Source organism: Podarcis gaigeae, assembly GCF_964106915.1.
Source record: "Podarcis gaigeae genome assembly, chromosome: 6".
Taxonomy (NCBI): domain Eukaryota; kingdom Metazoa; phylum Chordata; class Lepidosauria; order Squamata; family Lacertidae; genus Podarcis; species Podarcis gaigeae.
The window spans coordinates 93168808-93182177 of NC_139682.1; the positions used below are offsets into that span (position 1 = coordinate 93168808).

Below are 13370 nucleotides of genomic sequence, written 5' to 3' on the forward strand. Positions count from 1 at the left end.
TCAAATGCACATCAGAGTGCAAGTAGATAAATAGGTACCGCTCCGGCGGGAAGGTAAACGGCATTTCCGTGCACTGCTCTGGTTCGCCAGAAGCGGCTTAGTCATGCTGGCCACATGACCCGGAAGCTGTACACCCCCTCCCTCGGCCAATAAAGCGAGATGAGCACCGCAACCCCAGAGTCGTCCGCGACTGGACCTAATGGTCAGGGGTCCCTTTACCTTTACAGTGGGTTTAAAAACCAACCAACCGAGGGAAATACTCCTTTTCCCTTGATTCCTACCTTTCCTAAGTAGTCTGCAGGAAGAATAGAAGGATCAAGCACTTGCCGTGGGGCTACAACGCTGCCTCCATTCATGCAAAGTTGCCCCATGCAGAATCAGACTGAAGTAGGGCCAGGGGAGGGCAGCAGCTGTCTTAGGGTCTGAGGCTCAGCTCTCCCCCACCCTGCTACCCAAATATCTTATGAAGCAGCGATGTTGGGGCCTGAACCTAGGATGTTACAGATGCAAAGCTATGGGTCCTCCGGAGCTTTAGATTTTTCAAGCGTGTACAGTGGCTGGGTGCATTGGGGCGGGTGGGAGAGAGAAACACAACTACTGGACGAGAGAAAATCCAAGAGCAATAATTCGTTTAATACTTGGATCCTAGTAAGACTGCTCCATCTTGTGGTCAGATCTTGCATTGGGCACAAAACTGTTGCTTTTATCCCCGTTGTGCTTTTCCGGAAGGGTAGTTAATGAGCCTGTTACTAAATAAATATTTATATATTTATTTATTTTGCGATTTATATGACCCAACAATTTCATGGTTGGCATGTCCCCACTAAATATGAGTTTACTTGGCGGCATGCGTGACTATTTGGTATGAACCTTGTATTCCACAATGGAATTTATTTTACGCCATTCATTCATTTTTTCCTTTTTTTAAGCTTCCTATGATTATTACAGTTGCTATTTTATTCTCTTGCAATTTTATTCTTCCTGTATTTATGACTGTTTTCAATTACGGAGAGGGGGAATCTACAGAATCGGCACGTTGCTTCAATCAGCTCTTTGGGACTTCCTTCTTCTCTGTTAGGGCCACTTACTTTTAAGGAAAGGGCTGGTACCATGATGTTTTTATGGTAACAATCTGTACATGATCTTTTATAGGTAGTGTGCGTTTGTGTGTGTCTGTAAATCTATGCAAGAATCTTGTAGCACTTTATTGTCTACAAGATCTGTTTGCTGCATAAACTTTGGTGGACTCCAGCTTTCCTTGTCAGAAGAACAAAGTTGATATAAATCCACAGCTGGCAGGTGCATAGGTGTATTGTCATTCTAGGGCCAAAAAAACCCTTAATTTAAGATAGGGAATGCAGAATCTGTTACCTTCCAATTGTCGATGGATTTCAGGCACCAGCCAGAACAGTCAATGGTCGCAGGTGATGGGGAGTGGAAGTCTAGCAATATGCGGAGAGCGCGAGAGAACGCCACAGGTTCGCCATCCCTTGCTTAAGTTAAGACTTAACAGTCTTACAACTTCCCCCATCCACTAAAAAGCACCGAAGTCATACACTAAGGCACCTGCTTGCACCTTCCACACAGTTATGGGTGAACATATCAGACGACACAGCGATTCTTCAAACAGCTCTTGTTTATTCACAGGCCAGCACAGAACTGAACTGAAGGGTTCAACCAGCCTGCTTATATGGAGCTCCACTACAACGCAACTGTAACAACTTTCTGTAACTATCCAGTCACTGAACGTCACTTTCAATCCCTTATTTGCATATGTGGACCTGAGTGGAAACTATCTACAGTATCTCCCTGCTGGCCCAGGGTGAGAACTTCATTAAATAACAATAAGCAGCAAACCGTGTGCTGCGGCCTCACATATTGTGAACACCTGCAACTTTGCTTCCATGCCCTCCCTTCCATCTTTCAGCCTCTGTCCCCTTACTCTGCAGATGGTAGGGGGAGAGGGACACACTGATGCTCAGGGCACTACAGAGGCCCCTTGTTTCCATTCCTGCTTGTATTTGGGTTAGAGAGAATGGCATTCATTTGTAGAGACGGTGTGCGCAGGGGAGAACGGACACACAGATAACTAGATGGATGTAAATTCTTTTTCTGCACCTATTTTTCCTCCCAACACCACCTGTCTCTTAAGGCATGCCAGCCCCATCCTTTTCCATCTCCATTCCCTTGGCAGCATCCTTCCTTCTCTCAACATGTACGCCACGGTTTCTGTAAGAGACTACTTAGGCTGGTGACAGGCATTTAACTTCTGGGACAAGGCTCCACCCAGCCAAAGCCTTGCCAGCAATTCCCCTCCTCTCCCCATTTTGCTTCGTAACCAGAAAAGAGGCATGCGGTGTACTATTTGGCCTCGCGTGATTTATGGTTTCAGCTTTGAAACCTCACAACTTCAGACACAGGCGATGTATTGCCACCAAATTGCAGAGAGGGAGACCACTGCAATATCCCAGAAATATCTGATAGAAGATATTTCCCTCCCCTTCTGGAGGGAAGGAGAGAAGGAGATCACATTTCGGGTTGGCAAAAACAGGGACACAGGTGTGGCTTTAACTCATCTTTTTTTCACCATCTCACCTCTGGTGTTTGGACCCCTTATCCCCCTCTGCAGGTAGATTCTCTGTCTCAAGTCTTAAGATTATTATTGCCTTATTTAAATCAATCAATAAATGATTTGACTTTGTGCTTCTGCCGCCTGAGGCAGGTGCTTCACCCTGCCTCATTGGTGGGCCGGCTCTGGCTAGAATGTCAAAATACTCATATAACACAGGCACAAAGAGAGAGAGGGAGGGGGAGAGAGAGAGAGAGAAACTCTAGAAAGCACTCAGAGCAAAAGACCATGCAGTCTGTAACATTCATATGCAAAGGTCAAACAGAAACAAAATGTATCTGAGCTATAACGTAAGAGCTTTGAAAATAAATGTCACAGACTGTACCCTCTTGTGCTTTATGGCCTTTCGATACCAGGGTTTAAAAGATTTATTGCAGCAAAAGAAACAAAACCAAAAAGTGCCTTTCAGAAGCCGTGTTAACTCTTTTGTGGTTTTGTTATTATGACACTCTTGTCACAACCAGAGCAAGCCCCTGTGTAATAATCTCAATGGAAGAGGCTTCGGTGGCAAAGAGGGTAACTGAGAGACTGTAGAGAAGTTTGGGTAAAGTGACAAGACTGAAGGCCAGGGAAGAAAATGTACAGCAGAAACTCTACTCTCTAAATGTTGAAGCCCATGGAATACGAGGTCTAGAAGCCTTTTTTCTTTTTCTTTTTAAAAAGGAATGGAAGCTAAAGTTTTCAAAACTCCAGAATCTGTACTGTAAAACAAAGCTGATACGATTCTCTCCATGTTCAGAACCACGGAGATGGAACAATCATGACTACAAACAAACTAATGGGATCTGCATCAAAATGTTGCAGTGCATCTTGTTCCCAGTTCAGGCCTCCTGAAGGGGGAGTTTCAGGAAAGGGGACGGGTTAAAGAACTCACAGCTATATGTTGCTCCCCCTGCTCTGCTGTAATGTGCTAGAAATTTGCCAACCCTAAATTTGAAGATTATAGCTATAAAAAGATTGTATAGCAAACAGTTCTGCGGACAGGCAAGGAATTTCCCTTGCCTTAATCCTACCCTCAAAATATTCCTTACAAATTCTCAGAGGCTTGAGGAAATCGCTTCATATTACCTCTACTTTCCTTTTTTTGTGGTTTTGTTTTCAACAGAAACATACACATCCCATGTCTCAGATTTCCCTCAACCACAGACTAGATTGGTAAGACTCACCCAATCTGGTTTGAGACCTTTGTCGCCCCTCTCCCTCGCTTCCGCTCTGTAGGTTCAACCACCACCGACATATTATGCAAACTCACAGGTCAAAGGTCCACACCCCCCTCAGAAAGACTTTACAAAATAATAATGATAACTGAGAAGTTATTGTTTTTGAGAAAAGAGGACATTTGACATGTGATTTTTAAAGAATAAAAGAAAGAAACCCAGAACAAGATTAGTAGCTCTCACATATCATTTAAAAACAAAGTCACTACCGAGATAACAGGGAGGCAAGTCTGTATATATGCAGAAGCTAAGATTCTTGAGGAAGGAGGAGGAGAGGAAGGAAAAGTATTCATCAGAGCTCACCTTGACCAATACAGCCACATACTGCTTCATTGCGGAGAGTTGCTCTTTCTCGAGGAAATCGTATCGTGTTGCCTCTCTCCTTAGTGTGTAAAGCACTGCTGATTCCACGTCAGCCATGTACAATTTTCTCCTGTGGCAGAGAGAGAGAGAGAGAGAGAGAGAGAGAGAGAGAGAGAGAGAGAGAAAGAAAGAAAGAAAGAAAGAAAGAAAGAAAGAAAGAAAGAAAGAAAGAAAGAAAGAAAGAAAAGAGTTCAACATGGCAGCTACATTCGTACCTTGGAAGTTGAAAGTAATCCATTCTGGAAGTCGTTCGATTTCCAAACCATTCAAAAACCAAAGCATGGCTTCCGATTGGCTGCGGGAAGTTCCAGCAGCCAATCAGAAGCTGCAGAAACCCCGTCGGATGTTCGGCTTCCAAAAGAACATTCAAAAACCGGAACAGTCACTTCCGGGCTTCGATTGTTCGGGAGCCAAAACATTTGAGAACTAAGCTGTTTGAAAACCAAGGTACATAACTTACACAGGAAGCATCAACCTTAAAGCTAAATCCAGCTCCTCCTTCAGCCCAGCTGTAGCCACAGGATTTGCAACAATCCACTTTGGAGAAGGGGAAATGGGGACCTTTGCCCAACATCTCCCATTACCTCTTTGGAGTGAGCCTTCAGTAGAGCTGATGGCTGACACCAGAGAGTCATCCACAGTCTCTGCAGAGGAGGCAGCCCCTATCCATTTGCTGTAGCAAAAACGAAGAAAGAAGCACCTCAACAACTAGAAGCTATATTGTGGCATGCATTTTTGTGGGACAGGGCTCGTCAAAAGCCTCCTGCGTCCCAAGAAAGTTGGCCCTAGAACCCAAATACCTGAAGTCATAATGAATCTCTTGGTTTTCAGAATGGCGCAAGACTTGCTTGTTGCCTTTGAAGCTTATCCCAATTATCTCATGTCCGGAGTGAAGAAAAATGCTCTTTTCTCTTCACCTGAAGGGTTGGTTTTTCTTTTTTCTTTTTAAAGGAAAGAATTTGACCATCCTTTTCCAACTTAACTGACATTTTCTGGAGGGAGTTTTCAAAAATTAGGGGCACCGTAAGGCTACTTTATCTGAAACCCAGAAGTACCGGAATGGGTTACCTCCGGGTTTCGGCGGTCACGCATGCTCATAAGTGTTAAACTGCACTTTGCGCATGCACAGAAGCACTGAATCGCAACCTGAGCGTGCGCAGACGTGCAGCTGCGGGTTGCGAATGCTGCAAATTGCGAACTGTGTGGGTTGCGAACGTGCATCGGATCGCGTTCACGACCTGAGCTTCCACTGTATTCAACAGAGCTGCAGTGTGTTAAAGGAAGGGCCCTCGGCTAATGAGCTTGTGATGTCGAACCCTGACAGGGCCTTCATAAGCCACGAAGTGATGGAGGTGCTGCAAAAACAAAGCATTGCTGAGCGAGAAGAAAGAGCAGAAGAACTGGAAGCATCAAAGGTGGTTCTCACCTGTCTATCACCTTCCAGGGCCCCGGCGTAGTAGGTGGTACAGGTGGCAGCACAGTGGGCTTGAAGGTGTCTCCTCTAACAACCCCAGGCAGTTTCTTCAGGAAGTCTGTGTAAAGTGGTCTCGAGTCAACATGCCTGTGTGGAAAGGAAAGCAGACCTTGAGATACCAACTGAGATCATGGGTGCTTTCACCCTTCCACCTGGCATCACACAGCATTTCTGCATCCTTCTGCTGTGCTGAAAAAGAATTCCACTTAACAGTGGGTATATCCAGAATCACTGTTCACTACCTCTGTTTACAGACCACTTCGGCAGCATTGGACATCATAAAACAAAGCTTTACGGCTTGTTTTCACCAGACCTACTGCTTCTTTCAGAGACTTGAATAGGCTACAAAGACTTTCAGAGACTTATATTTCTTTGGTTCTATGTTTTAAGAGAATGCACCAAGAGTGCACATTTTGTGACTTTCAGAGATTTATAAGATTTCTGTTCCGTATAGATTATATAAAGAGTTTATACTGATATTGCATTGTTGTACTTGGTCATCGTGTTGCTTTGGATATTACTGATAATTATTTGCAACACAGGGGTTTAATTGTTTGGTTACTTAATGTCATGTGTGGGAAGGAGGGCAGACCTTGAGAGACCAACTGAGATCCTGGGTACTTTCACCCTTCTACCTGGCATCACACAGCCATCCGGGTTTCAGAAAGTCAGCTTAACTTGCACGCAAAGGCAAACCAATCTGACCGCTCCCCCCTGAATCATTAATCCATACACATGCACAGCTTCAACTTTTCCACATCACTACCAGAAGTAAATTTCAGATGTTGGGCCAAGGAATCTGGGACAGAGTGAGGGAGAAATTTCTGGAGCAACAATGGGATATCAGCTCCGCCCAAGGCATGATGGGTAACAGCAACAACCAGGGAAAAGACAGACATAACATTTCACAAGGACAGGAAGAAACACAACGGACAGAATAATTGCCACACACAGGAAGAACAAGGATATCATTCTGAGTGCCTCACTTGTAGTTTTATAAATCATTTAATGTGTCACTACAAATAGAAGTTACTAATATTGCAGTTGTTGTATAAGGGATTATTATGAGGACTGAAATATAATTGAAATTAATAAGATTTTGGAACGCAGAAGTAAAGAAAATCATCAAACATAAATTCTAGCACACTTTGTCTAAATTATATAATTTGGTCTTAATAATTGTATTATAAATTGGTATTGTTATAATGAGGCTATTATTGGATTGTAACTGAAAACTAGTAACAATTATTATTTTAAAGAGAGAGAGAAGGAGAAGGTGCTGTTGCTATGAGCTTGGAACAATAACCGTGGCTGTGATAGTGCTGGCTGATCCAGTCTTAACAGTTCTGCAACATCAAACCTGACTTTCACCTCCCATGCTGTCTCCCATGTGCCCTTATGCGCTGAAAGCTGCGTGCACCCCCCCCCCCAGCCCTGAATTGTTTGACTCTAGCTCACATCAGCCCTGGCCAATGGTCAGAGACGATGGGAGCTATAGCCTAGACTTCTTTCCCACCGTCTTAGGTTTTCTATGTCTCCCTGCCTCTCTCCCTATGACTGAATTCCTCATGGAATAAATCTCACCCTCCCCATAGGCGGCTTTGAATATCCTGATGAGAAAACCCAACTCTGCCCGCAGCCCAAAGTGGAACGAAAGGAGCAGGAAAGCTGCCCGCCTGTTCTATTTGAAAGACAATTGTAAACAATTAACATCGTCTTGAAAGACCTGCATTGGCTCCCAGTACATTTCCGAGCACAATTCAAAGTGTTGGTGCTGACCTTGAAAGCCCTAAACGGCCTCGGTCCAGTATACCTGAAGGAGCGTCTCCACCCCATCGTTCTGCCCAGACACTGAGGTCCAGTGCCAAGAGCCTTCTGGCGGTTCCCTCACTGCGAGAAGCAAAGCTACAAGGAACCAGGCCAAGGGTCTTCTTGGTAGTGGCACCTGCCCTGTGAAACGCCCTCCCATCCGATGTCAAAGAGATAAACAAGTACCTGACATTTCGAAGACACCTGAAGGCAGCCCTGTTCAGGGAAGTTTTTAATGTGTGACATTTTAATGTATTTTTAATCTTTGTTGGAAGCCGCCCAGAGTGGGAGCGGGATACAAATAAATTATTATTATTATTATTATTATTATTATTATTATTATTATTATTATTATTATTTTAGTAGGGTTACAATAAGTTTTGTAAGGTTAAATTTATCACTTATTATTAAGGGTGATTTTTAATTGAATATTTATTTAAGAATAGGATATAAGGGTAATAATAATAATAACAAAATGCAATATTAGAGTATAAATAAGAAAACCATGAGCCAAGGAACAGGGAAGTCACAGGCCGAGATGGCCAATCGGTTTTTATGTATTATATATAAGATGGGTGTCATGTTTAAAAAATATTTGGAAAATTTTATTTAAAATATTATTATAAAAAAAGGAAAGCTGCCCACCCGTGTGGGGGGAGGCAATGACAGTGGCAACAAAGCCCAGAAGGCAACAGCAGCCACTCTGCTTTCTCAGCCGCGTGCCTCCCTGCAAGCAGATGGTCAGGAGACGTCAACATCAGGCAAACAATTTTCTCCTCTACCAGCAAGGAAAACAATGGCTCTCCTGTTGGGTGAAGCTGGCATGGAAGAACAAAGGGAGCCTCCTGCGGCATGGCTCACCGCCTCCCTGATTCGTTCTTGCAAATCCCATGTGCACCAGCTAGGAAGCCAGCTACAACGAGCGTGGAAGAGGCTCCCCCCTCTTTGGCAAGGGGGTGAGCAGAACCGTCTCCTCTCCGAGCCCCATTCCTGAGGAAGACACAGTGCCCGTGTGCCCCTCTGCCTGCCTCACTAATGCCTTTGCTGCCAGGTGGACATCAATCAAACTGCACGGAGGTTGGGGGGCTGGGAGGGAGGGAGGGAGGGAGGGAGAGACCATCTGCTTGTTATTTTCATGCCCTATTCAGCAGCAAGAATCCACCAGAGGGTCCAAGCCCAGGTCCTATTGTTCTCCGCCAGCATCTCCGAACCAGCCATTGTGTGGCTCCTAATGAACTTTTCCGCAACCAGAAAAGCAGGCAGAGGAGCAGAGCAGCTGGGTGAGAGGAGGGTCAGGAAACGAGAGCCGGTCGCTTGCCAGACTTGGAACACCGTGCTTGATTATATTCAACGCTTCAAAAACTAAATCAAGTAAAGGCTCCTCTTCACCGTCTAGGTGGAGTCTTATAATCTGCAATTCATTAAGGAGAAAAAGACAGAAATCTACAACAGAAAATGAGAGTTCCTTGGCTACAGGTGTCAGCTACCAAGGCCACTGGGACAACAAGCGTATTACAATATACTGCCTTATCACAGAGCCTTCCAGTTCAGGTGGGACTATAGCTAAGTGACAAAAGTGTGTATTTTGCATGCAAAAGGTCCTAGGTTCTATCACTGGTATCTCAGCGTAGGGCTGGAAAAACCTTGTGAGGCGCTGCCAGCTTCCTCCGCCCAAATAGTCCAGCTTTTCTAAGGTCTCAAGCTTGCAGACAAATACTTTAGAGGACTCTGTAGGTTTTAGTGTAGGAGGTTGTGGGACAAAACAGCAAGAGAAGGACAGGCATGCAATTATCTGGTCCAACTGCCTATCCATAATGGCTGCTCTACTGGTGCTTCCCATAGGAACATTCCAAGACACATTCCATACCCTCCATAAAGCGAGAGGCCTCTTTGCTCATTGGTTTCATCACTAGGAGATATCCATGCTTGAGAAACACCCAAAGAGACATTCCCGTTCCTGGCTTCAGATGCAACAGGATCCTCCCTCCAGTGGAGAGTCTGTCATGCAGAGCGCAGGGCGGCCCATGTTTTTCCCAACAAGCGCTCACATGCCCAAGCGTCTGGCTAAGAACAATGCAGTTGCCAGAGTCCTGCCTATCTGCACAGATGGAGCTTCAGAACTAATGTCCTACCACAAAGATCAACCGGAAGAGGGGATATCTAGGAATCTGGATAGCTTTTGTTGTTTTGCGGGTTGACCAAATGTGACATCCCACAAAGAAAGTTATAAAAACTGGGGGAAAGAATCCTGTGGTAGGGGGAACTCTGGCAAATTTCTAACCAGAGCAAAACCTAGGAGGACAGGGAACAGAGCCATAGCTAGGTGATCTTGCGCCCCTTGCAGAACAGCCCCCTAGTCATGGACAAATTATTTCTGCCTCTCCTCCAACCCCCACCCACCCACCCATTCAATTCGCCCTCTATTTAAAATTTTCTTATGAGGCAATAATCATTTTTTTAATTTATGGACATATTTTAGCCGATTTTGCTCACACACCCCAGCTATGGCCCTGACAGGGAATAGTTTTCCTCCAGCGTAATTCAAACTAGGTAGCAACTGAGTGGAAATATCCCAGAGGGGTTAACTGGGATACCTTGAAAGCCTGGGTCATCCATTCCCTGGACACACCAACTTTAGTCCCAAGCATAAAAGCCAGAGCTGAGGCTCACGATCAAAGAAGCTGGTACTTTCATTGACTGCAGAAGGGTAAGGCCAGGACAGGGAACGCGGGTGGCGCTGTGGTCTAAACCACTGAGCCTCTTGGGCTTGCCAATTGGAAGGTCGGCGGTTCGAATCCCATTGAGCTCCTGTTGCTCAGTCCCAGCTCCTGCCAACCTGGCAGTTTGAAAGCACGTCAAAGTGCAAGTAGATAAATAGGTACCACTCCAGCGGGGAGGTAAACAGCGTTTCCATGTGCTGCTCTGGTTTCGCCAGAAGTGGCTTAGTCATGCTGGCCACATGACCCGGAAAAACTATCTGCGGGCAAACGTCGGCTTCCTCAGCCAGTAAAGCAAGATGAGCGCTCCAACACCAGAGTCATTCGCAACTGGACCTAACGGTCAGGGGTCCCTTTACCTTTACCTTTTTAAGGCCAGGACAAGCGGCACACAACCATCTGGACCACAAGAACATGCCCAGTAACCCTACTGTATCTCCTATCATCTCCAGTGTTTGCACGCCCTCCCCCCACAATCATTGCATGCCTTCAAAACACACACCAACGAACAAGCAGGGCAGCTCACAACATGTTAGTCACATTCATGCAAATTTGTCCCGCATGCATCATTGATTGCAATGGTAGAACTGGGCCTTACCCTGATGATTGAATTCAGAACGTTCAGAAATCCGGAGTCCCTCTGACACAAAACATTCAATCTGCTAAAGCAGAACCCAAAATCACAAGCTATGGGGCTTGTGGAACAGCCGACTCTTTGGCACTGGTCTTTTAAGAACCATTAATGCAGAGCGTTCCCAGGTTGTACAACTGGTACAAATAAGTACGTATTTCTTTGGACTCCCCCCCCCCCCCGCTAAGATCCGCGACTGTATGGTGAACTAGGTTGTTGTCATATTTGGAGCCTTAAAGAAAATGAATAGGGATTGTAAGAGAGTTTATGCATGCTAAAAATATTGCCAGATACGGAGGTACAGTAAAAGCGGCAACTCACACAGGGATGCTGCTGCACGAGCCGTTCTTGACAAGGAGGCGGCCAGAAGGGAAGGTGGTAATGTTGAAATTCCTCACGAGCTCTTCGTTGCTCTTTGCGACTCGCCTCACTGCAATGTTCTCAAACTGGAGCATGTCCAGTGTGACCTAAAACCAGATACCACATTTAGTTAGTGTTGTGAATAGAGTTGGACTTTAATAGAGGGACGCAACAATCTATTTTTCTCCTCTGCCTCTAAACCCTCCATCTCAAAAATCTGTTTCTTCCAGAAGTGTTGCTGGACTCTTCTCTGCTGTTGACATTTTACCAAAACCCTGGCTGTACGGCACCCGCTCTCTCTCCCCGCCCATACAAATACTACTACTACTACTACTAATAATAATAATAATTTATTTATACCCTGCCCATCTGGCTGGGTTTCCCCCAGCCACTCTGGGCGGCATCCAACGTAATATTAATAATAATAATAAAGCGATAAAACATCAATCATTAAAAACTTCCCTAAACAGGGCTGCTTTCAGATGTCTTCTAAAAGTCAGATAGCTGTTTATTTCCTTGACATCTGATGGGAGGGCGTTCCACACACAGAAGATGAGGCGCTTGTGACCTGCACCACCCCAGATCTTGAGCACTTGGCAGGATATCTGCAAAGCGAAGTCTACGTCCACGTTCAACATTTGGGAAACCTCACCGTACAAGGCTCCCTATTGCGTGGAGAGACTATACGCGAAGGTTCGATTTTGCAAACGCCCCGCCAAACTTGCCAGTGTTGGGGCGAGTAGGGGCTGCAGGCCCACTCCTGTCACCATGCAATGAGAGCATGTGCAGGAGATGTGCCATTTCAATAGGGCTTTGGAAAAGGGCAGGGCTCCTACCGTACTCTGGCCTCCACCCATGCTCTACAACGGCATTGTTAACTGGAAGTCATCTTAATACAATTACTGCAAGATTAGTAAAGGTAAAGGGATCCCTGACAGTTAAGTCCAATTGCGGACAAAGTTGTTGAGCTTTTTAGGGGAGCCAAAATTGTTGAGCTTCTTTTTTTGGGGGGGGTGGAGCCAGTGATCTACCACAGATGTCCAGTGATCTACCGGTATAGGTAGAAGAATCACTTTCCCCCTGCCCTTCTCCAACAGAACCATGAACCCAACCGGGTGGAACTCCAGCTGCCTCCGAAACCAGTTGCCCAGTGTGAGTAATTTTGCTGAATTTCAAACTGCTAAAAGGACTGGCGAGTCAACAATGTTAAGTACATCCACAAAAGGAATGAGAAATTCTCCTTGCCATATGCTTGCTTCCCACCTCTTTTCCAGGGATCTGCCTGCCTTTACCAATGCTATATGTGCAACACTCCCAATGCCTTAGTCATGGAAAACTTCTCTGTTGACAGCCCGGCTACATGGAAAACTGCTCTGTTGACAGCCCGGCTACCTTGCGAGAGCTCTGCCTGGGCAAAATTTGGAAGGCTCTCCTGCCAGCAGGCAGAGAAAGCTGGCATGCACTGAAAACCGTGTGCATGCACAATGAAAGGGGGTCTCTCCAAACATCCCTTACTGATCTCTTTTCTAACTTTATCTGTTCCTCATCCTCCCCCACTCCCAAGTCTTCAGGGAAGGTAAAGGTAAAGGTACCCCTGCCCATACGGGCCAGTCGTGTCCGACTCTAGGGTTGTGCACCCATCTCACTTAAGAGGCCGAGGGCCAGCACTGTCCGGAGACACTTCCGGGTCACGTGGCCAGCGTGACGAAGCTGCTCTGGCGAGCCGGCACCAGCGCAGCACACGGAAACGCCGTTTACCTTCCCGCTATAAAGCGGTACCTATTTATCTACTTGCACTGGTGTGCTTTCGAACTGCTAGGTGGGCAGGAGCTGGGACTGAGCGACGGGGGCTCACCCCACCGCGGGGATTCGAACCGCCGACCATGCGATCGGCAAGCCCTAGGCGCTGAGGTTTTGCCCACAGTGCCACCCGCGTCCCCTAGTCTTCAAGGAAGTTAGCTGCAAAAGAGAGAAATAAGGGAGAGATCAACAGACTCAGAAAGTGAGCTGGGGTGAGTGGAGGCTGTGTGTGTGTGGATATTTGTGTGTGTTGTGCGCACATGCAGGTGGATTTTCTGTACTTTTCTCTGCTTGCTGACTTGAGTCAAAAGGCAGAGGTCTCACATCATGGTCCTGGCCATCACACTTGGGAGTGTTGTAGAAGGATAGG

The 13370-nt window shown here is 46.0% G+C and overlaps 1 protein-coding gene across 1 annotated transcript in view; it reads right to left on the reverse strand.

Moving 5' to 3' along the window:
* The window catches only part of QSOX1 (quiescin sulfhydryl oxidase 1), a 77772-nt gene that overhangs the window by 14874 nt on the left and 49528 nt on the right, over window positions 1-13370 (reverse strand). Inside the window, exons 6-8 of the mRNA XM_083743850.1 lie at window positions 11162-11307; window positions 5636-5770; window positions 4150-4279 (exon numbers count right to left, since the gene is read on the reverse strand). Of these exons, the coding sequence (XP_083599976.1) occupies window positions 4150-4279; window positions 5636-5770; window positions 11162-11307 (411 nt within the window). The remainder of the gene's footprint in view (window positions 1-4149; window positions 4280-5635; window positions 5771-11161; window positions 11308-13370) is intronic.